General features: G+C 41.6%; 1 protein-coding gene across 2 annotated transcripts in view; it reads left to right on the forward strand.

Moving 5' to 3' along the window:
• LOC133541952 (transcription factor IIIB 90 kDa subunit-like) overlaps positions 1–25739 on the forward strand; it is a 277169-nt gene that overhangs the window by 242314 nt on the left and 9116 nt on the right. For both annotated transcript variants that reach the window (XM_061885688.1, XM_061885689.1), the window contains exon 17: positions 6682–6734. In XM_061885688.1, coding sequence (XP_061741672.1) covers positions 6682–6730 — 49 coding nt within the window. In that variant the 3' untranslated portion in view covers positions 6731–6734. The remainder of the gene's footprint in view (positions 1–6681; positions 6735–25739) is intronic.

Consider the following 25739-nt stretch of genomic DNA (forward strand, 5'->3'; position numbering starts at 1 on the left):
TTCAGCAGACTTGTTCGAAATATTTAGCGCCAAGTATCGGCATCGCCGATACCATCCTGAATTTGACTCGGTATCAGATCGGAAAGGAAATCAGTGGTATCGCACATCACCTGCGGACAGAAATGACCAACACGTGTTTGTTATTTATTATTTAAATGTTTATAATGATTGTTGTCATTTTGTCACCATTAGCTCATTTTCTTTTTTAATTTACTCACCAAACTTTGTTTAAATTAAGTATATTTTTTGTTTTTATTTTAAGAGCTTCTAATATTTTAGGTCAGGAGCGTCTAGATTTTTTTCATCAAGGGCTGCATACTGGGGTTATTTTGACATTTTGTAATAAAAAAAAAAATGCTTTAAAATGCTATATATATATATATATATATATATATATATATATATATATATATATATATATATATATATATATACGTAAACATTTTTAAAGCATTTTTTTATTGAAAAATGTCAAAATAACCCCTCCATATATTTATTTATTTATATATATATATATATATATATATATGTGTGTGTGTAAAGACAATATTATTATTAGTTTAAACAATTTCAGCTTTTTGTCATTAAATTCTGATGTGTTGCTCTTTTTTTCTCACATTACTGCTGTTTATTTTTTCGTAGATACATATGTTATTTAAAATACACAACTTAAAAAATTTCAGCAGTATATTATTTATTATTTAAATGTTTATTACGATTGTTGTCATTTCGTCACATTAGCTCAGTTTATTTTTTAATTAACTTTCCACTCTTTGTTTAAATTAAGTATATTTTTTATTTTTTATTTTGAGAGCTTTTAATATTTTAGGTTAGGAGCGTCTAGATTTTTTCATCAAGGGCTGCATACTGATAAGTCTGATATTTTGACATTTTCTCATAAAAAATGCTTTAAAATGTTATATATATATATGAAGACAAAATTTAGTGTATATTTTTATTAGTGTAACAATTTCAGCGTTTTCTCATTAAGATCTGATGTGTTGCTCTTTTTTTCTCACATTATTACTGTTGTTTATTTTTTCTTAGATTAGTTATTTAAAATACGCAACTTAAAAATTTTTTAGCAGACATGTTCGAAATATTTCGCGCCAAGTATCGGCATCGCCAATCCAATCCAATCCACTTTATTTATATAGCACATTTAAACAACAATAACGTTTCCAAAGTGCTGCACAGCCATGTTAAAAACAATACCAAAAAAACAATATTATGCTCCACCAATGACTGAATTAAAACAAAAAATAAATACATATAAAGCCAATATTAAAAAAAACAATATAAAAACAAATATGATTAAAAACAATTTTAAAGGGTAAAATCAATTAAAACAGTAATATAGAAATCAAAGTGTACAAAAAACACAGAGGACCACACAACTCACTTAGTGTTAAAAGCCAAAGAATAAAAGTGGGTCTTTATCGGTATCGCCGATACCATCCTGAATTTGACTTGGTATCAGATCGTAAAGGAAATCAGTGGTATCGCACATCACCTGCAGACAGCTATGACCAACACGTGTTACACTGACCAGAACGTGCAAAATGGCGACAAACGGCAGGAAAAAAAGTCGTTTTGACGGCGATGACATTGTTAATCATGTATCATATGACACAAGAATCGCCCCCGGGGCACATGTATGACTCCACCCTGAACAACGGGGAGCGATTCGCCATACGAGCTATGATTTTTCTCCCCCCCCCCAAGGCCCTGGGCCCCTCCCCCGCTCCAGGCAGATTAATTAGGAGCTCGCTCTTATCAGTGCGGGGAGAACATTTACTGTAAGCCGCCAGGGAGCGCCGCGCTCGCACGGGGCTGGTGGGGGGGGGGGGGCATGACTTCTGCCGTTGCCCGGGGTGACGCCGGCAGCAACGCTCCCGCCGCTGATTGTGTGAGCGGGTGTCTGCGAGGAGATTGTAGCTGTCAGTCACACGTTCAATTCCGTTCTTACGCCGTAATGGTAGCGTTCCACTTGTGGACGGGGCTTCACGGTGGGGGAGGGGTTAGTTCGTCCGCCTCACAATACGAAGGTCCTGCAGTCCTGGGTTCAAATCCAGGCTCGGGGTCTTTCTGTGTGGAGTTTGCATGTTCTCCCCGTGAGTGCGTGGGTTCCCCTCCGGGTACTCCGGCTTCCTCCCACCTCCAAAGATGGATAGGTTGATCGGCAACGCTAAAAAAAATGGTCCCTAGTGTGTGAATGTGAGTGTGAATGTTGTCTGTCTATCTGTGTTGGCCCTGCGATGAGGTGGCGACTTGTCCAGGGTGTACCCCGCCTTCCGCCCGATTGTAGCTGAGATAGGCGCCAGTGACCCCAAAAGGGAATAAGCGGTAGAAAATGGATGGATGGATGGTAGTGGATCCCCCCCTTACTCCCCCACACAACCTCCTCATGCCGCTCTACCAACCGTGTACGGCCCTCAGTGGAAAAAGTTTGGACACCCCTGCTCTAGAGCCACTGTTTTATTAGATTATATTTAAAATTGAGTTTTGGTGGTACTGTTTTTGCGTTTTCAAATTAATATAAAAATGGCGTTATTTATCGTGATTCCAAAATCACTCCACGGCGTGGCGCAGTGGGAGAGTGGCCGTGCGCAACCCGAGGGTCCCTGGTTCAATTCCCACCTAGTACCAACCTCGTCACGTCCGTTGTGTCCTGAGCAAGACACTTCACCCTTGCTCCTGATGGGTGCTGGTTGGCGCCTTGCATGGCAGCTCCCTCCATCAGTGTGTGAATGTGTGTGTGAATGGGTAAATGTGGAAGTAGTGTCAAAGCGCTTTGAGTACCTTGAAGGTAGAAAAGCGCTATACAAGTACAACCCATTTATTATTTATTTATTTAAATAATTGTGATTAGGGGCGGTATAGCTCGGTTGGTAGAGCGGCCGTGCCAGCAACTTGAGGGTTGCAGGTTCAATCCCCGCTTCTGCCATCCTAGTCACTGCCGTTGTGTCCTTGGGCAAGACACTTTACCCACCTGCTCCCAGTGCCACCCACACTGGTTTAAATGTAACTTAGATATTGGGTTTCAGTATGTAAAGCTAATCGATGCAAGGAAAAAAACACCTTGCTTAAGCAGCAGCAGTATGGTTTTAGGGAAAATGGAACATATGCTAGAGGAGGTTAGTACTACTATGGATAATGATGAATTTACAATAGCCATCTATATTGATTTAAAAAAGGCCTTCGATACCATTGACCACTGACAGTTAATAAATAAGTTGGATAAGTACGGCATCCGAGGGCCAGCTCTGTCCTGGATCAAGAGCTATCTAGAAAATAGAAAACAACGCGTTCAATCAATGTCAATCAATGTTTACTTATATAGCCCTAAATCACTAGTGTCTCAAAGGGCTGCACAAACCACCACGACATCCTCGGTAGGCCCACATAAGGGCAAGGAAAACTCACACCCAGTGGGACATCGGTGACAATGATGACTATGAGAACCTTGGAGAGGAGGAAAGCAATGGATGTCGAGCGGGTCTAACATGATACTGTGAAAGTTCAATCCATAATGGATCCAACACAGTCGCGAGAGTCCAGTCCAAAGCGGATCCAACACAGCAGCGAGAGTCCCGTTCACAGCGGAGCCAGCAGGAAACCATCCCAAGCGGAGGCGGATCAGCAGCGCAGAGATGTCCCCAGCCGATACACAGGCAAGCAGTACATGGCCACCGGATCGGACCGGACCCCCTCCACAAGGGAGAGTGGGACATAGAAGAAAAAGAAAAGAAACGGCAGATCAACTGGTCTAAAAAGGGAGTCTATTTAAAGGCTAGAGTATACAAATGAGTTTTAAGGTGAGACTTAAATGCTTCTACTGAGGTGGCATCTCGAACTGTTACCGGGACCAGAGTACTGGAGCCCAAACGGAAAACACTATAGCCCGCAGACTTTTTTTGGGCTATTCGGGAATCACTAATAAGACGGAGTCCTTTGAACGCAGATTTCTTGCCCGGACATATGGTACAATACAATCGGCAAGATTAGGCTGGAGCTAGACCCGTGTAGTAGTATTTTATACGTAAGTAGTAAAACCTTAAAGTCACATCTTAAGTGCACAGGAAGCCAGTGCAGGTGAGCCAGTACAGGCGTAATGTGATCAAACTTTCTTGTTCTTGTCAAAAGTCTAGCAGCCGCATTTTGTACCAACTGTAATCTTTTAATGCTAGACATGGGGAGACCCGAAAATAATACGTTACAGTAATCGAGACGAGACGTAACAAACGCATGGATAATGATCTCAGCGTCATTCAATAATGACAGCTTACGTGGAGTGATTTCTCCAGATTCTCTGAACCTTTTGATGATATTATGGACCGTAGATGTTGAAATCCCTAAATTTCTTGCAATTGCACTTTGAGAAACGTAGTTCTTAAACTGGGCTTCACGGTGGCAGAGGGGTTAGTGCGTCTGCCTCACAATACGAAGGTCCTGCAGTCCTGGGTTCAAATCCAGGCTCGGGATCTTTCTGTGTGGAGTTTGCATGTTCTCCCCGTGAATGCGTGGGTTCCCTCCGGGTACTCCGGCTTCCTCCCACTTCCAAAGACATGCACCTGGGGATAGGTTGATTGGCAACACTAAATTGGCCCTAGTGTGTGAATGTGAGTGTGAATGTTGTCTGTCTATCTGTGTTGGCCCTGCGATGAGGTGGCGACTTGTCCAGGGTGTACCCTGCCTTCCGCCCGATTGTAGCTGAGATAGGCGCCAGCGCCCCCCGCGACCCCGAAAGGGAATAAGCGGTAGAAAATGGATGGATGGATGGATGGATGGATGGATGGATGGGGAGACCCGAAAATAATACGTTACAGTAGTCGAGACGAGACGTAACAAACGCATGGATAATACAATATCTGGATTTAGGAATATAGTTTGTGGAATTCCTCAGGGTTCTGTAATTGCTCCTAAGTTATTTACAATTTTCATTAATGATTTTTGTGATGCATCAAGTTTCTTGACATTTTTTTATGTTTGCTGATGATACAACCATCCTTTGCTCTGGAAAAAATGTTAATGAACTTTTGGTAAAAATAGAACAAGAAATGACAGTGCTTAAAAACTGGTTTGATATGAATAAATGATCACGTAATATTGCTAAAACTAAATTTATGATATTTGGTACCAAAACTGAGGTATCTAATGAAGTACATATTAAAATAAATGGAGAGAAAATTGAGCGTGTCTTTGATACTAAGATTTGGGAGTTATAACTGACTATAAATTATCATGTAAATTATCTAAAAACAAAAATATCAAAAACACTTGGTGTTTTGTATAAAACTAAAGAATTACTTAATTATAATTCTTTGTTAACAATTTATTATACTTTGATACTTCCATACATGACATACTGTGTAGAACTCTGGGGAACCACTTTTAAAACCATAATTAATGATAATGTTTTGCTGCAAAAAAAAAAAAGCTGTACGGCTAATAAACAAAGCAGGATATTATGACCATACCCATCCATTATTTTGTTACATCAAAACTTATGAAATTTCAAGATATTGTTTATTACAAAATAACACAGTTAATGTTCAAAAGCAAAAAATAAATACTCTTCCGGAAGGAATTCAAAAATACTTCTCTCTACAATCTAAGAGATGAATCTAAGTTTATTCGACCAAAAGCAAGATTAGTTGTTAAACGTGGATGTTTATCTGTTCTCGGTGTTAATTTGTGGAATTCTGTTGGTAAAGAAATAAAAATGAGTGACTCAGTATTTAATTTCAAAAAGAACATGTCACCAAGTATTTGAAAAAGTTATGTGAACTAGAAATGTATGTTTGTTTGGTTAAATGTTGTATTTAGAAGGTATGTATGTTTATCTATCTAGGACCACATCTGAGGTCCTCTCCAAGGTTTCTCATAGTCAGCATTGTCACTGGCGTCCCACTGGATGTGAATTCTCCCTGCCCACTGGGTGTGAGTTTTCCTTGCCCTTTTGTGGGTTCTTCCGGGGATGTTGTAGTCGTAATGATTTGTGCAGTCCTTTGAGACATTTGTGATTTGGGGCTATATAAATAAACATTGATTGATTGATGATCTATTTACAAAAAAAGTGCATGTGTGTAAGTACATATTTTTGTATTATTTGTGAAAGGGCAACTTAAATGTAAATGCTGAATGACTATTTCTTTTTTGTATTACAAAATGATTAGAAAAGGTAACTTAATTGAATGTAAAAATGTTTATGTTGGGCATATAAGCTTTTTTTTGCTTCTGCCTGTTTCAGTCATTTTTGAATCGTGATCCATGTTTGAATATGTTTTTGTTAGACTGAAAATAAACTGAAAAAACTGAAAAACTATGTAAAGCGCCTTGAGTCACTAGAGAAAAGCGCTATATAAATATAATTCACGTCACTATACTTAGTTCAATTAAAATACCCCTCATTTATATATATATATATTTTTTTTTCTTGTTTTTGAACACTGACTTTTTGCAGTGTGGAAATAATTTGATATCATAAAAAATATGCCCAGCTGGTCTTTTCAGTAGGACTTTAGGACACTTCATTGTCGTGCGTGCAAGAAGAAGTGATACAATTACAGCTATAAGTCAAACTTGGAGACAATAAAAGGTGCATCGAGGTTTTATTGAGAGAATAAAAAAGTGTTCTTTAGCAATAATGACTGTTGTTGTTTTGTTTTTGTTTTTTAGATTACAACCGTTTTGTCACTGGTCAACCCAACAAGAAGATGGCTATTGAGCAGGTAAGAGCTCTTCATCATTGTTTTTATGTAAACATGTTTACAACCTTGAAGGACACCACCTCGACGTGTTTTGCGTGACAGCGATCACGGTGAAATAACACGGTTCACTGGTGTGTGTGTCCATGGTCTACTCCAGGGGTTCTCAAACTTTTTTTGTCATCCCCCACTTTGGACAAGGGGGAGTTTTCAAGCCCCACCTGCCCCCATCGCCCCAACAGAACGCTAATGCCAAGCTTAACATTTTCAACTTTATAGAACATGAAGTAACATCAAGTTGTATACATTCAAACTCAATAACATAAAATAACATCAAGTTCAATAATAAATAACTGTGCAGCTGTGGTATAACTTGCATCAAGTTCAATAATAAATTAAAGCTGCAAGCAGCGTTGGTCGGGTCCGCCTTTGGCCGCCGCCGCCGTGTCCCGAGTCCCCGATCTTAGTCAGACCTACATAGAAGTTTTTGTTTCATCACTCTACGACATTCCTAACAGAATTTACAAGCAGTTTTATCAGTTTATTTTCCTAGGGGGCGCTAGAGCACACTTTTCATTTTTGGGGTTTGGTTTTTTATTGGATGGCAATTTTCACCAGTCCTGATGTGTGTGTAAAATTTGGTGAGTTTTGAAGCATGTTACGGGGGTCAAATTACAGATTTGCGTTTCTGGATGTTGTTGATAAATGGCTTTCGCTTGGCATAGTATAGCTTTAACTGGCACTTTGAAGCAGTTTAAGGGGGGTCAAATATCAGTTCAAAGAGGCAAAAAAAAGCATTTTTTGCAAAAATTTAGTTTTGAAGGGGTTTTTGCCAACTTCCTGTTGATTTTAGGTATAGAAGTGTTTTATTGGAAATGTAGGTCTGACTTAGACCTACATAGAGGTTTTTGTTTCATGTCTCTACGACATTCCTGACGGAAGTTACAAGCAGTCTGTTTTTTGTCTCTTCCTAGGGGGCGCTAGCGCGCAATTTTCATTTTTTGGGGTTTGGTTGCTTAATATGTTGGTCTGCCGCTCCATACCGATGTGTGTGTCAAATTTGGTGAGTTTTGAAGCATGTTAAGGGGGTCAAATTAGGGTGCGAAGGTGCGAGCGTGTCTTGGGCTGCTGCCCCCAAGCCCCACGGTAGCAGACACCTTGGTGGCACTATTTAATGCATTGTGAAAGAAATGCAGTTGTTGTATTGAAGTGAAAATATCAAGCTTCCTGTTGATTTTTGCCAAAGTATGTTAATTATTTAAATGTAGGTCTAAGTCAGACCCACATAGAGGTTTTTGTTTCATGTCTCTCTGACATTCCTACCGGAAGTTACAAGCAGTTTTGTCTGTGTTTTCTTCCTAGAAGCAGTTTATCCGTGTTGTATTCCTAGGGGGGCGGTAGAGCGCAATTTTGAGTTTTAAGGTTAGGTTTTTTTCATCAGATCGCAATTTTTGCCAGACCTGATGTGTGTGTCAAGTTTGGTGAGTTTTGAAGCATTTTAAGGGGGTCAAATAACAGCTCAAAGAGGCAAAAATGACATTTTTTAGGAGACTTTGCACAGGGGTTCTTTGAAGGCACGTAAAATCAAAACCTGAGAACTTATCAAAATTCTGTTCTATACTTTTAATCAGAAGGGTTCAATCTCTCTCCTGTGCGAGTTTGAAGCCAAAACAACAAACGCACTCAGAGGTAATGTTTGAAGAAAGGTGACCGGTTTTTAAAAAACTTTTGTTTTGAAGGGGGATTGCAAACTTCCTGTTGATTTTTGTCGGGGGTTGTCAATCTATGAAATGTAGGTCTAAGCGAGACCTACATAGAGGTTTTTTGTTTCAATGTCCCTCCGACATTCTTACCGGAAGTTACAAGCAATTTTGTCTGTGTTTTCTTCCTAGGAGCAGTTTTTTCAGTGTTTTATTTCAAAAATAGCGCTAGAGCGTAATTTTGAGTTTTGGGGTTAGTTTTTTTCATTAGATCGCAATATTTGCCAGTCCTTATGTGTGCGCCCAGTTTGGTGACTTTTTAAGCATTTTAAAGGGGTCAAATTACAGCGCAAAAATGGCATTTTTGGCGAAAATTTTATTTAGAAGGGGTTTTTTGCCAACTTCCTGTAGATTTTTTGCTGAAAGAAGTGAGTGTATGAAAATTGGGTCTAAAGTCAGACCTATTTTGTTTCATGTCGCTATGACATTCCTAACAGAAGTTACATGCAGTTTTGTCTGTAATTTTTTTCCTAGGGGGCGCTAGAGCGCAATTTTCATTTTGGGGGATTGCTTGGTTAATATGTTGGGAAGGTTTGCTATACCGACGTGTGTGTCAAATTTGGTGAGTTTTGAAGCATGTTAAGGGGGGTCAAATTACAGCGCGTAGGTGCGGAATAATAATAATAAAACATAGCAGTTAGGAGTCCTTTGCCATGGGCCTGCGGACCCTAATAAAACAGAAGTGTTATAACTTGCATCAAGTTCAATAATAAATCAATTAACTTGCATCCCAGTTCAATAATAACTAAATTAAAGTGCCACTTTTTCGTGTTTTGATGAGATAGGCGCCAGCGCCCTCCGCAACCCCGAAAGGGAATAAGCGGTAGAAAATGGGATGGATGAAATTTACCGCGCTCAAAACACCTGTTAAAACCTCATTCTTTCGGGGCTGAGCTGCCTTAATGCGAGTGCTTTCTGGTGCATGATAGTGTGTCCAACGCGCATTTGGCGCAACCCTCTTATTAGAGCCTGCAGCCCGTTTCTTGACCCTGCCCATGGTCTGTGCGCCATCAGAGCAAAAGCCCACACAGTTTTCCCATTTAAGGTCGCGTTCTTTGAGGAAACTGTCCATTATCTTGAACAGCTCATCAGCAGTGGCTCTATGTTTTATGTATTTCCAGTAAATCCTCGCACAATGACTTGCCATTCACAAAGCGGACGTATGCGACGAACAGGCAGTCTGTATTGCTGTCAGTACCTTCGTCCACTTGTAGAGCAAAACGACTTTCTTTTAATTTGTCTACGAGTTGTTCCTTAAGACCACTTGCAATGTCGGATGTACGTCTCGCAACTGTGTCGTTTGACAGTGGGACAGCTTTTAATTTTGCTGCGCTTGTCTCGTCAAGCATGACCGACACCATGTCTATTGCAGCGGGGAGAATCAGCTGCTCAGCAACTGTTTGTGCCTTTTTTGCATTGAGCAATTCTGTATGCAACTCTATATGAAGCCAATTTATCCATTTTGTGTAATTGTGGTCCACACATTAGTCTGCTACCCTAACACGCGAAAGTTTGTTCCACTTAGCCCCGCCCCCATTAGTTACTGTTGCGTCCGTCAAACTTTCGCTCCTACCTAGAAAATTTAAAGCAGAAAAATAAGCGCCCCCCCCCCAGCACCATCCGCAACCCCAAAAAGGGAATAAGCGGTAGGAAATGGATGGCATTAATTTATATAGCGGCTTTCACAGACGGAATCACAAAGTGATTTACAGTTTGTACAGAAAACGGGGTTGTTTCTAACTCTGTAGGAACACATCAATGAACACCTGACAATGTAGGAACACGTCTATAAACGTTTATTAACGATGCAGGAACATGTTTGTGAACTTGTAACAATATTGGAGGTCTATGAACTTGTAATAACATGTCTATGAACGTGTATCAACAATGTAGGAACACGTGTATTAACAATGCAGGAACAGGTTTATGAACATGTAACAATATCGGAACACGTCTATAAATGTGTAATAATGTACGAACAGGTTTATGAACATGTAAAAATATCGGAACACGTCTATAAATGTGTAATAATGTACGAACAGGTTTATGAACATGTAACAATATCGGAACACGTCTATGAATGTGTAATAATGTACGAACAAGTTTATGAACATGTAGCAATATCGGGACACGTCTATAAATGTGTAATAACAATGTAAGAACAGGTTTATGAGCATGTAACAATATCGGAACATGTCTATGAATGTGTAATAATGTACGAACAGGTTTATGAACATGTAACGATATCGTAACACGTCTATAAATGTGTAACAACAATGTAGGATACGGTTTATGAAAATGTAACAATATCGGAACACGTCTATGAATATGTAATAACAATGTAGGAACACACCTATGAACGTGTATCAACAATGAAGGAACACGTCTATTAACAATGCAGGATCAGGTTTATGAACATGTAACAATATCGGAACATGTCTATGAATGTGTAATAACAATGTACAAACAGGTTTATGAACATGTAACAATATTGGAACAGGTCTATGAACATGCAATAATGTAGGACCATACCTATGAACGTGTATTAACAATGTAGGAACAGGTTTATGAACATGTAACAATTTCGGAACACGTCTATGCATGTGTAATAATGTACGAACAGGTTTATGAACATGTAACATTATCGGAACACGTCAATGAATGTGTAATAACAATGTAGGAACCGGTTTATGAACATGTAACAATATCGGAACATGTCTATGAATGTGTAATAACAATGTACGAACAGGTTTATGAACATGTAAAAATATCGGAACACGTCTATAAATGTGTATTAATGTACGAGCAGGTTTATGAACATGTAACTATATCAGAACATGTCTATGAATGTGTAATATTAATGTACAAACAGGTTTATGAACATGTAAGAATATCAGAACACGTCTATGAATGTGTAATAACAATGTACGAACAGGTTTATGAACATGTAACAATATCGGAACACGTCTATGCATGTGTAATAATGTACGAACAGGTTTATGAACATGAAAAAATATCGAAACGCGTCTATGAATGTGTAATAACAATGTACAAATAGGTTTGTGAATATGTAGCAATATCGGAAATGTCTATAAATGTGTAATAACAATGTAGGAACAGGTTTATGAGCATGTAACAATATCAGAATACGTCTATGAATGTGTAATAACAATGTCGTAACAGGTTTATGAACATGTAACAATATCGGAACACGTCTATGAATGTGTAATAACAACGTACAAACAGGTTTATGAACATGTAACAATATCGGACCACGTCTATGCATGTATAATAATGTACGAACAGGTTTATGAACTTGTAACAATATCGGAACACGTCTATGCATGTGTAATAATGTACGAACAGGTTTATGAACATGAAAAAATATCGAAACACGTCTATGAATGTGTAATAACAATGTACAAATAGGTTTGTGAATATGTAGCAATATCGGAAATGTCTATGAATGGGTAATAACAATGTAGGAACAGGTTTATGAGCATGTAACAATATCAGAATACGTCTATGAATGTGTAATAACAATGTCGTAACAGGTTCATGAACATGTAACGATATCGGAACACGTCTATGAATGTGTAATAACAACGTACAAACAGGTTTATGAACATGTAACAATATCGGACCACGTCTATGCATGTGTAATAATGTACGAACAGGTTTATGAACATGTAACAATATCGGAACACGTCTATGAATGTGTAATAACAATGTACAAATAGGTTTGTGAATATGTAGCAATATCGAAATGTCTATAAATGTGTAATAACAATGTAGGAACAGGTTTATGAGCATGTAACAATATCAGAACACGTCTATGAATGTGTAATAACAATGTCGGAACAGGTTTATGAACATGTAACGATATCGGAACACGTCTATGAATGTGTAATAATGTACGAACAGGTTTATGAACATGTAACAATATCGGAATACATCTATGAATGTGTAATAATGTCGGAACAGGTTTATGAACATGTAACGATATCGGAACACGTCTGTGCATGTGTAATAACAATGTCGGAACAGGTTTATGAACATGTAACAATATCGGAACACGTCTATGCATGTGTAATAATGTACGAGCAGGTTTATGAAAATGTAACAATATCGGAACACGTCTATGAATGTGTAATAATGTCGGAACAGGTTTATGAACATGTAACAATATCAGACCACGTCTGTGCATGTGTAATAACAATGTCGGAACAGGTTTATGAACATGTAACAATATCGGAACACGTCTATGCATGTGTAATAATGTACGAGCGGGTTTATGAAAATGTAACAATATCGGAACACGTCTATGAATGTGTAATGTCGGAACAGGTTTATGAACATGTAACGATATCGGAACACGTCTATGAATGTGTAATAACAACGTACAAACAGGTTTATGAACATGTAACAATATCAGACCACGTCTATGCATGTGTAATAATGTACGAACATGTTTATGAACATGAAAAAATATCGGAACACGTCTATGAATTTGTAATAACAATGTACAAATAGGTTTGTGAATATGCAGCAATATCGGAAATGTCTATGAATGTGTAATAACAATGTCAGAACAGGTTTATGAACATGTAACGATATCGGAACACGTCTATGAATGTGTAATAACGTACAAACAGGTTTATGAACATGTAACAATATCGGAACACGTTTATGCATGTGTAATAATGTACGAACAGGTTTATGAACATGTAACAATATCAGAACACTTCTATGAATTTCTAATAATGTACAAACAGGTTTGTGAACATGTAGCAATATTGGAACACGTCTATAAATGTGTAATAACAATGTAGGAACCGGTTTATGAGCATGTAACGTCGGAACACATCCATGAATATGTAATAACAATGTAGGAACCGGTTTATGAACATGTAACAATGTAGTAACATGTCTCTGGACGTGTACTAACAATGTTGGAACACGTCTATGAACATGTAACAATGTACTAACATGTCTATTAACGTGTAATAATAATGTAGGAACCGGTTTATGAACATGTAATAGCAATATTGGAACGCATGTATGAACGTGTAATAACAATGTAGGAACATGTTTATGAACATGTAATAGCAATATTGGAACGCATGTATGAACATGTGACAACAATGTAGGAGCACGTGCACGAAGGTGTCCAAAGGAGATGATACGTGAAATGACGGAGGCAAGTCCAGTCAGGGAGAAGCGGTGACGTCCCCAGAAGGACAACATGTAGTTTGCCACTCGGCCGTCTCACAATTAATTGCTCCAAATTCCCGCTGAGAGCCTTGGGAGGAATACATCGCCACTAACAGAGTCCAACCTGCTTTGTTTCTTTGCCCTTCACGCCAACCGACACGCCCCCCCCCCACCCCCCTCATTTCCAGTCTCCTGGCAGGAAGGTCCTAGAAGCAAATCCCTTTAAGTCCAAATGTCTTCAGCAGCACTTTTTTTCCCCCCACTCTGCCGCTGCTTGATGGACTCGTGTTGGCTCCCGGCCAGCGAATAGATGGAGCCGCAACATTTTGCTTGTCTGCTGCAGTGTGTGTGTGTGTGTGTGTGTGTGTGTGTGTGTGTGTGTGTGTGTGTGTGTGTGTGTGTGTGTGTTCTGGCAATGCTGACTTAATGGGGACATTGCTCTGTTTACACAGTCACCTTTAGGGGACCTCTGACGGTATGGGGACCAAAAAAACAGGTCCCCTAAAGGGAAACATTTTTAAATGAGTGCTGTATTCTGAGGAAAATCTCATATTTAATTTGAACATTTAATTTGAACTATTAAAAAAAAAAAAATGGTCCTCATTAGTCACGTACAAATGTGTGTGAATTATTTAAAATAGTAAAAATGTGGTCGCCATGAACCATATTAGCTGTTTTTCCCCCAGGGTCCCCAGTAAGTACGATCAGCACATTGCTTCATCTTCCTGAGATTTAAAGACGTGTATGAGCTAACTGGGCATTTTTTTTTTATGCCTCCACAACCTGTAGAAAGAGTGGTCCCCCTTTCCAAATGATAACCTGTGTGTGTGTGTGTGTTCTGGCAATGCTGACTTAATGGGGACATTGCTCTGTTTACACAGTCACCTTTAGGGGACCTCTGACGGTATGGGGACCAAAAAAACAGGTCCCCTAAAGGGAAACATTTTTAAATGAGTGCTGTATTCTGAGGATCATGTCATATTTAATTTGAACTATTTTTTTTAAAAAATGGTCCTCATTAGTCACGTACAAATGTGTGTGAATTATTTAAAATAGTAAAAATGTGGTCGCCATGAACCATATTAACTGTTTTCCCCCAGGGTCCCCAGTAAGTATGATCAGCACATTGCTTCATCTTCCTGAGATTTAAAGACGTGTATGAGCTAACTAGGCATTTTTTTTTATGCCTCCACAACCTGTAGAAAGGGTGCTCCCCACAAGTCACGATCAAGAACTTGGTCCCCTTTCCAAATGATAACCTGTGTGTGTTCTGGCAATGCTGACTTAATGGGGACATTGCTCTGTTTACACAGTCACCTTTAGGGGACTTCTGACGGTATGGGGACCAAAAAAACAGGTCCCCTTAAGGGAAACATTTTTAAATGAGTGCTGTATTCTGAGGAAAATGTCATATTTAATTTGAACTATTTAAAAAAAAAATTGTCCTCATTAGTCACGTACAAATGTGTGTGAATTATTTAAAATAGTAAAAATGTGGTCGCCATGAACCATATTAACTGTTTTCCCCCAGGGTCCCCAGTAAGTACGATCAGCACATTGTTTCATCTTCCTGAGATTTAAAGACGTGTATGAGCTAACTGGGCATTTTTTTTTATGCCTCCACAACCTGTAGAAAGGGTGGTCCCCACAAGTCACGATCAAGAACTTGATCCCCTTTCCAAATGATAACCTGTGTGTGTGTGTGTGTTCTGGCAATGCTGACTTAATGGGGACATCGCTCTGTTTACACCAGGGGTGTCAAAGTCATTTTAGCTCAGGGGCCGCATGGAGGGAAATCTATTCCCAAGTGGGCCAGAATGTTAAAATCATGGCATGATAACTTAAAAATAAAGAAAACTCCAGGTTGTTTTTTTTTGTTTTACTTTGGCCATAAATAGAACAAGCACATTCTGAAAACGTACAAATCACAAATAATCCTCTGGACAAAACACTTCAAGTTTGTTGAAAAGTCTGAGAAAATTGGTGCAGTTTCAAAAACCTAATGAGCTTAGACTTGGTCTCAGTGTATCTACAAAGCCAGGATTAAATTTTAAGTCACAGTCTTTCTGTCATTGAACAAAAAACACAACATGTAAACTCTTCTCGGTATCAAATACATCCTTGGTTATGCCCAGAAACATAGGTAAAAACTATTCAAAAGGGTTACGTTTTTTCGTTTTTGACTGATTTTTTTTCAAAGGGGAACATTATCACAATTTCAAAAGGGTTAAAAACAATAAAAATCAGTTCCCAGTGGCTTGTTGTATTTTTTGAATCCCTAAAAAAGCTTTAAAGTGCTTGATTTTCGCTATTTGCGATGCGACTATCCATTTCCCTGTGACGTCATACAGTGCTGCCAATGTAAACAAACAACGCCGAATACCACAGCAAGATATAGCGACATTAGCTCGGATTCAGACTCGGATTTCAGCGGCTTAAGCGATTCAACAGATTACGCATGTCTTGAAACAGATGGTTGGAGTATGAAATTATTGAAGAAGAAACTGAAGCTATTGAGCGAATAGCTATTGACGCTATTCCTAGCCATAGCATGGCCGAATAGCTGCGTTAGCATCGCCGGTAAAATGTGCGGACTAAACGATCAGGACTTTCGCATCTTGTGACACTGGAGCAACTTAAATCCTTCGATTGGTAAGTGTTTTTTTCGCATTAAATGTGGGTGGAAGGAAACATAATATAGTTGCAAATGCATCTGCAGGTTATCCATACATCTCTGTGCCATGTCTGCTTTAGCACCGCCGATAAATAGCATGTTAGCGTCGATTAGCGTAGCATGTTAGCATCGAATAGCTGGCAGTCAACATCAACAAAACTCACCTTTGTGAATTCGTTGACTTTATCGTTGCAAATGCATCTGCAGGTTATCCATACATCTCTGTGCCATGTCTGCTTTAGCTCCGCTGGTAAATAGCATTTTAGCGTCGATTAGCGTAGCATGTTAGCATCGATTAGCTGGCTCTCACGCCGCAACCAAATATGTCTGATTCGCACATAAGTCAACATCAACAAAACTCACCTTTGTGATTTCGTTGAATTTATCGTTGCAAATGCATCTGCAGGTTATCCAAACATCTCTGTGCCATGTAAAATGTGGAGACACTCTGGCACATTAAATGGGGGTCTGGCGGCAGACACTTTCGCATCTTCGGGCCAGTGGTGCAACTTGAATCCCTCCCTGTTAGTGTTGTTAGACCCTCCGACAACACACCAATGAGGCATGATGTCTCCAAGGTTCCAAAAAATAGTCGAACTGTTGAAAATGAAAATGGCGGCTGTATTACCTCGGAGACGTCACGTTCTGACGTCATCGCAAAAAGAGCGATAAACAGAAAGGCGTTTAACTCGCCAAAATTCACCCATTTAGAGTTCGGAAATCGGTTAAAAAAATATATGGTCTTTTTTCTGCACCATCAAGGTATATATTGACGCTTACATAGGTCTGGTGATAATGTTCCCCTTTAAAGGTCCTCAGTAGTCACGTACAAATTTGTGTGAATTATGTACAAAGGTTAAAATTTGGTGCCCATGAACTATACCAACTATTTTCCCCCAGGGTCCCCAGTAAGTATGATCAGCACATTACTTCATCAATCCAGAGATATAAAGACGTGTATAAGATAACTGGCCAGTGGCCATGTTACCAAATTTTTTTATGCCTCCTCATCCTGTAGAAAGGGTGGTCCCCACAAGTCATGATCAAAAACTTGGTCCCCATTCCAAATGATAACCTGTGTGTGTGTGTGTGCGTGTGTGTGTGTGTGTTTTGGCAATGCGTACTTAATAGGATAGGTCTTTATTGTAATTGCGCAAGTACAACGGAACCGTGCGTTGGTTGAGGTGGGCAGGGTTTGGTGCCAGCAGGGTGTATAATATAGCCAAGAAGAGTCGTGGATGCATTGGATTCTGGGTAATTGTTATGTTGCTTTTATAATGTGTTACAGAGTGGATGTTCTCCCGAAATGTTTGTCATTCTTGTTTGGTGTGGGTTCACAGTGTGGCGCATATTATTATGAGTGTTAAAGTTGTTTATATCACAACCTTCAGTGTAACCTGTATGGCTGTTGACCAAGTATGCCTTGGAAATGGCATACTTGCGAAATGCATGCGTCCGGCCGGCACTCAGATAGCATGGTGGAAAGGCGGGCGCTACAACATGTTGTAGAGGACGTTAAAAGTAAAGCCATCACGTCACGCCCTCAATATTGTAGTCCGAGTGAAAATCGGCGAATGTTAACCCCAGGTGATGTCCGGGAGAGGCACAAAAATCTGGAAACCCCCTGAAACAAAGATAACCAGTGTGTGTGTGTGCGTGCGTGCGTCCATCTGTCCGTGCGTCCGTCCGTCCGTCCGTCCTTCCTTCCTTCCGTCTGTCCCTCCTTCCCTCCGTTCCTCCCTCCCTTCCTTCCTTCCCTCCCTCCCTCCTTCCTTCCTTCCTTCCTTCCTTCCTTCCCTCCCTCCCTCCCGTCCGTCCGTCCGTCCTTCCTTCCTTCCTTCCTTCCTTCCTTCCTTCCTTCCCTCCTTCCCTCCTTCCTTCCTTCCTTCCTTCCCTCCCTCCCTCCCTCCCTCCCTTCCTTCCTTCCTTCCTTCCTTCCCTCCTTCCCTCCTTCCTTCCCTCCTTCCCTCCTTCCTTCCTTCCTTCCTTCCTTCCTTCTACACCCAGGCGGAAACGAGCAGTTTGCACCTTGTTTGTCACTTTGTTCCTTCCTTCCTTCCTTCCTTCCTTCCTTCCTTCCTTCCTTCCCTCCTTCTTTCCTTCCTTCCTTCCTTCCTTCCTTCCTTCCTTCTACACCCAGGCGGAAACGAGCAGTTTGCACCTTGTTTGTCACTTTGTCCCTTCCTTCCTTCCTTCCTTCCTTCCTTCCTTCCCCCCTCCCTCCCTCCCTCCTTCCTTCCTTCCTTCCTTCCTTCCTTCCCTCCCTCCCTGGACACACCGAGTCACACTTGCTGTCTTCTACACCCAGGCGGAAACCAGCAGTTTGCACCTTGCTTGTCACTTTGATGTGAAATCTTCCTTCCTTCCTTCCTTCCTTCCTTCCTTCCTTCCTTCTTTCCTTCTACACCCAGGCGGAAACGAGCAGTTTGCACCTTGTTTGTCACTTTGTCACTTCCTTTCTTCCTTCCTTCCTTCCTTCCTTCCTTCCCTCCTTCCCTCCTTCCCTCCTTCCTTCCTTCCTTCCTTCTACACCCAGGCGGAAACGAGCAGTTTGCACCTTGTTTGTCACTTTGTCACTTCCTTCCTTCCTTCCTTCCTCCCTTCCTTCCTTCCTTCCCTCCTTCCCTCCTTCCTTCCTTCCTTCCTTCTACACCCAGGCGGAAACGAGCAGTTTGCACCTTGTTTGTCACTTTGTCCCTTCCTTCCTTCCTTCCTTCCTTCCTTCCTTCCTTCCTTCCCTCCTTCCTTCCTTCCTTCCTTCCTTCCTTCCTTCCTTCTTTCTACCCCCAGGCGGAAACGAGCAGTTTGCACCTTGTTTGTCACTTTGATGTGAAATCTTCCTTCCTTCCTTCCTTCCTTCCTTCCTTCCTTCCTTCCTTCCTTCCTTCCTTTCTTCCTTCCTTCCTTCCTTCCTTCCTTCCTTCCCTCCTTCTTTCCTTTCTTCCTTCCTTCCTTCTACAACCAGGCGGAAACGAGCAGTTTGCACCTTGTTTGTCACTTCCTTCCTTCCTTCCTTCCTTCCTTCCTTCCCTCACCCCCTCCCTCCCTTCCTTCCTTCCCTCCCTCCCTCCTGTCCTTCCTTCCTTCCTTCCTTCCCTCCCTCCCCCCCCCCTCCCTCCCTCCCTTCCTTCCTTCCTCCCTTCCTTCCTTCCTTCCTTCCTTCCTTCCTTCCCTCCCTCCCTTCCTTCCTTCCTTCCTTCCCTCCCTCCCTTCCTTCCTTCCTTCCTTCCTTCCTTCCCTCCCCCCTCCCTCCCTCCCCCCCTCCCGTCCTTCCTCTCTTCCTTCCTTCCTTCCTTCCCTCCCTCCCTCCCCCCCCTCCCTTCCTTCCTTCCTTCCTCCCTCCCTTCCTCCCTTCCTTCCTTCCTTCCTTCCTTCCTTCCCTCTCTCACGTCCTTCCTCCCTTACTCCCTTCCTCCCTTCCTTCCTTCCTTCCTTCCTTCCTTCCTTCCCTCCCCCCTCCCTCCCTCCCTCCCTCCCTTCATCCCTTCCTTCATTCCTTCCTTCCCTCCCTCCTTCCCTCCCTCCCTCCACACACCGAGTCACACTTGCTGTCATTTACACCCAGGCGGAAACGAGCAGTTTGCACCTTGTTTGTCACTTTGTCCCTTCCTTCCTTCCTTCCTTCCTTCCCTCCTTCCTTCCTCCCTTCCTTCCTTCCTTCCTTCGTTCGACACACTTGCTGTCATTTACACCCAGGCGGAAACGAGCAGTTTGCACCTTGTTTGTCACTTTGATGTCAAATCTCAGCCAAACTGGGTGAGAAAGTGAATTTGACTCCCTGGATGCTCTTCCTGTATCCTCCCCCGACACGTCCCTCGGTCTACCCCGCACGCATTCCTGCTCCTCGCCGGCGTGGTCCTCCTGCAAAACGACAATGGACACATCCTGTTTAGGCTCCCCTCTTTCCAACATGTGCTGAGAGAAAACATCTCCCACAACGAGGGGGAGGGGGGGGGGGAGTCAGGTCAACAAGCCTTGTTGCTTGGCAACCACCGCTGCTATACCTTCCTGTGACTGGGAACTGAAAGACCGTGGTCATTGGCTGCGGCCACCGCCCTCCCACCACCCCTTATGTAACCGTGCAGGGCCAGGAATTAGACTGCACCATTCTCATCATTACTGGCCAGAGGAGGGGATTCTGGGACCCTCCTTCATCCCGACCCGGCTTGAAGGAGCTGGGCTTCAAAGTCCTTGTATGCAGATTGTATTGTAACTTATGTCCCGGCAAGAAATCTGCAACCACAGAACTGCAGCTTATTAGTGATTCCCAGAGCCCAAAAAAAGTCTGCGGGCTATAGAGTGTTTTCTGTTGGGGCTCCAGTACTCTGGAATGTCCTCCCGGTAACAGTTCGAGATGTTACCTTGGTAGAAGCATTTAAGTCCCATCTTAAAACTTATTTGTATACTCTAACCTTTAAATAGAACCCCTTTTAAGACCAGTTGATCTGCCCCCCTCTCCCTTATGGAAGGGGGGACACAGGTCTTGCTGGCTGTCCAGAGTTGGGACCCAGGGTGGACCGCTTGCCTGTGCATCTTCGCTGCTGACCCATCTCCGCTTGTGATGGTCTCCTGCTGGCCCCACTATGGACTGGACTCCCCCTATTATGTTAGATTAACTATGGACTGGACTCTCACTATTATGTTAGATCCACTATGGACTGGACTCTCACTATTATGTTAGATCAACTATGGACTAGACTCTCACAATATTATGTTAGATCCACTATGGACTAGACTCTCACAATATTATGTTAGATCCACTATGGACTAGACTCTCACAACATTATGTTAGATCCACTATGGACTGGACGTTCACAATATTATGTTAGATCCACTATGGACTGGACTCTCACTATTATGTTAGATCCACCATGGACTGGATTCTCACTATTATGTTAGATCCACTATGGACTGGACTCTCACTATTATGTTAGATCAACTATGGACTAGACTCTCACAATATTATGTTAGATCCACTATGGACTAGACTCTCACAATATTATGTTAGATCCACTATGGACTAGACTCTCACAACATTATGTTAGATCCACTATGGACTGGACGTTCACAATATTATGTTAGATCCACTATGGACTGGACTCTCACTATTATGTTAGATCAACTATGTACTGGATTCTCACTATTATGTTAGATCCACTATGGACTGGACTCTCACTATTATGTTAGATCAACTATGGACTAGACTCTCACAATATTATGTTAGATCCACTATGGACTGGACTTTCACTATTATGTTAGATCCACTATGGACTGGACTCTTACTATTATGTTAGATCCACTATGGACTGGACTCTCCAAGGTTTCTCATAGCCATTCACATTGACATCCCACTGTGAGTTTTTCCTTGCCCTGATGCGGGCTCTGAACCGAGGATGTCATTGTGGCTTGTGCAGCCCTTTGAGACACTTGTGATTTAGGGCCATATAAGTAAACACTGATTGATTGATGATGGTTGCTGGTCCAGATCTCCTCGAGGAACGATCTTTGCTCCAGACGGTCCTCCTAACGAGCGCCACCCCTCCAAGTGTGAAGCCTTCTTCTCCTCGACCCATTTAGCAGCTCTCACTTGCTAATTAGTTGGTGCTGCTGCTGCCTGGTGATGATGAGTCAGCAGGAAGGAAGGAATGGGAGGGGGTGTGTTTGTTTGTGTTAAAGCCTGATGAAGGTGGTGGAGGAAGGATGGAGGCCAGTCTGTCCCAGCGGTCCTCCCTGTGACCCCCCCGGCACCTCCGTCATTGTTGTTTTTAATATGACGGGTCCTGAGTGCGGCGCTCCTCGCCGTCGCCATGGAGATGAGGTGAAGATGAGGCGCTTCTTTCGTGTTCCGCAGGAGCTTTGAAACCAGCAGAGTGAGACGTCCCGACTAAACAAACACGGCTTGCTTGTTTTGTGGCAAACAAGGACGAGTTGACTCCGAGTTCACTTGCGAGCTGTCACTTCTGCCCAGGAGCTCCTGTTAGCACTTTAAGGTGGTCACTGTGTGACTGTGTTTTGTTCCAAACTTCATTTTACTCACGTCTTTGTGCAAAATCTGGACTGGACTTTCACAATGTTATGTTAGATCCACTATGGACTGGACTCTCACTATTATGTTAGATCCACTATGGACTGGACTCTCACTATTGTGTTAGATCCACTATGGACTGGACTCCCGCTATTATGATAGATCCACTATGGACTGGACTCTCACTATTATGTTAGATCCACTATGGACTGGACTCTAACACTATTATGTTAGATCCACTATGGACTGGACTCTCACTATTGTGTTAGATCCATTATGGACTGGACTCTCACTATTATGTTACATCCACTACGGACTGGACTCTCACTATTGTGTTAGATCCATTAAGGACTGGACTCTCACTATTATGTTACATCCACTATAGTCTGGACTCTCACTATTATGTTAGATCCACTATGGACTGGACTCTCACTATTATGTTAGATCCACTATGGACTGGACTCTCACTATTGTGTTAGATCCACTATGGACTGGACTCTCACTATTATGTTACATCCACTATAGACTGGGCTCTCACTATTATGTTAGATCCACTATGGACTGGACTCTCACTTTTAAGGTAGATTCACTATGGATTGGACTCTCACTATTATGTTAGATCCACTATGGACTGGACTCTCACTATTATGTTAGATTCACTATGGATTGGACTCTCACTTTTATGTTCGATCCACTATGGACTGGACTCTCACTATTATGTTAGATTCACTATGGATTGGACTCTCACTATTATGTTAGATCCACTATAGACTGGACTCTCACTATTGTGTTAGATCCATTAAGGACTGGACTCTCACTATTGTGTTGGATCCATTATGGACTGGACTTTCACTATTATGTTAGATCCACTATGGACTGGACTCTCACTATTATGTTAGATCCACTATGGACTGGACTCTCACTATTAAGGTAGATTCACTATGGATTGGACTCTCACTATTATGTTAGATCCACTATAGACTGGACTCTCACTATTGTGTTAGATCCATTAAGGACTGGACTCTCACTATTGTGTTGGATCCATTATGGACTGGACTTTCACTATTATGTTAGATCCACTATGGACTGGACTCTCACTATTATGTTAGATCCACTATGGACTGGACTCTCACTATTATGTTAGATCCACTATGGACTGGACTATCACTATTAAGGTAGATTCACTATGGATTGGACTCTCACTATTATGTTAGATCCACTATGGACTGGACTCTCACTATTGTGTTGGATCCATCATGGACTGGAATTTTTTCAAAAAGATTCGAATTAGCTAGTTTTTCTCTTCATTTTTTTCGGTTGAATTTTGAATTTTAAAGAGTGGAAATTGAAGATAAACTATGTTTCAAAATTTAACTGTCATTTTTTTCCTTGTTTTCTCCTCTTTGAAACCGTTCAATTAAGTGTTTTTTTTCATCATTTATTCTCTACAAAAAACCTTCCGTAAAAGGAAAAAAAATGTATGACGGAATGACAGACAGAAATACCCATTTTTTTTATATATATAGATTTATTTATTAAAGGTAAATTGAGCAAATTGGCTATTTCTAGCTATTTAAGTGTGTATCTAACTGGTAGCCCTTGGCATTAATCAGTACCCAAGAAGTAGCTCTTGGTTTCAAAAAGGTTGGTGACCCCTATCTTAGATTTTGCCACTTTTTGGTTGCTTCTCACAATACGAAGGTCCTGCAGTCCTGGGTTCAAATCCAGGCTCGGGATCTTTCTGTGTGGAGTTTGCATGTTCTCCCCGTGAATGCGTGGGTTCCCTCCGGGTACTCCGGCTTCCTCCCACCTCCAAAGACATGCACCTGGGGATAGGTTGATTGGCAACACTAAATTGGCCCTAGTGTGTGAATGTTGTCTGTCTATCTGTGTTGGCCCTGCGATGAGGTGGCGACTTGTCCAGGGTGTACCCCGCCTTCCGCCTGATTGTAGCTGAGATAGGCGCCAGCGCCCCCCGCGACCCCGAACGGGAATAAGCGGCAGAAAATGGATGGATGGATGGTTGCTTCTAAAAAGGGATCGAGTTGTTCGATGCAAACGAAGCCATCGCTACCACGCCCCTTCACGCTTTTAACCCCTTTCCGGAAGCCTTGTTTAGTAGTTTATATAATAGAATAGAATAGAATAGATATGTATTTTTATTGTACAAACCCCGTTTCCATATGAGTTGGGAAATTGTGTTAGATGTAAATATAAACGGAATACAAAGATTTGCAAATCATTTTCAACCCATATTCAATTGAATATGCTACAAAGACAACATATTTGATGTTCAAACTGATAAACATTTTTTTTTGTGCAAATAACCATTAACTTTAGAATTTGATGCCAGCAACACGTGACAAAGAAGTTGGGAAAGGTGGCAATAAATACTGATAAAGTTGAGGAATGCTCATCAAACACTTATTTGGAACACCCCACAGGTGTGCGGGCTAATTGGGAACAGGTGGGTGCCATGATTGGGTATAAAAACAGCTTCCCCCAAAAATGCTCAGTCTTTCACAAGAAAGGATGGGGGGAGGTACACCCCTTTGTCCACAACTGCGTGAGCAAATAGTCAAACAGTTTAAGAACAACGTTTCTCAAAGTGCAATTGCAAGAAATTTAGGGATTTCAACATCTACGGTCCATAATATCATCAAAAGGTTCAGAGAATCTGGAGAAATCCCTCCACATTAGCGGCATGGGCGGAAACCAACATTGAATGACCGTGACCTTCGATCCCTTAGAGGGCACTGTATCAAAAACCGACATCAATCTCTAAAGGATATCACCACATGGGCTCAGGAACACTTCAGAAAACCATCCATCCATCCATCCATCCATTTTCTACCGCTTATTCCCTTTCGGGGTCGCGGGGGGCGCTGGCGCCTATCTCAGCTACAATCGGGCGGAAGGCGGGATACACCCTGGACAAGTCGCCACCTCATCACAGGGCCAACACAGATAGACAGACAACATTCACACTCACATTCACACACTAGGGCCAATTTAGTGTTGCCAATCAACCTATCCCCAGGTGCATGTCTTTGGAGGTGGGAGGAAGCCGGAGTACCCGGAGGGAACCCACGCATTCACGGGGAGAACATGCAAACTCCACACAGAAAGATCCCGAGCCTGGATTTGAACCCAGGACTGCAGGACCTTCGTATTGTGAGGCAGACGCACTAACCCCTCTGCCACCGTGAAGCCCAGTTTAAGAACTACGTTTCTCAAAGTGCAATTGCAAGAAATTTAGGGATTTCAACATCTACGGTCCGTAATATCATCAAAAGGTTCCGAGAATCTGGAGAAATCACTCCACGTAAGCTGTCATTATTGAATGACAGTGACCT

Source organism: Nerophis ophidion, linkage group LG24, assembly GCF_033978795.1.
Source record: "Nerophis ophidion isolate RoL-2023_Sa linkage group LG24, RoL_Noph_v1.0, whole genome shotgun sequence".
In the NCBI taxonomy this organism is placed as follows: Eukaryota; Metazoa; Chordata; class Actinopteri; order Syngnathiformes; family Syngnathidae; genus Nerophis; species Nerophis ophidion.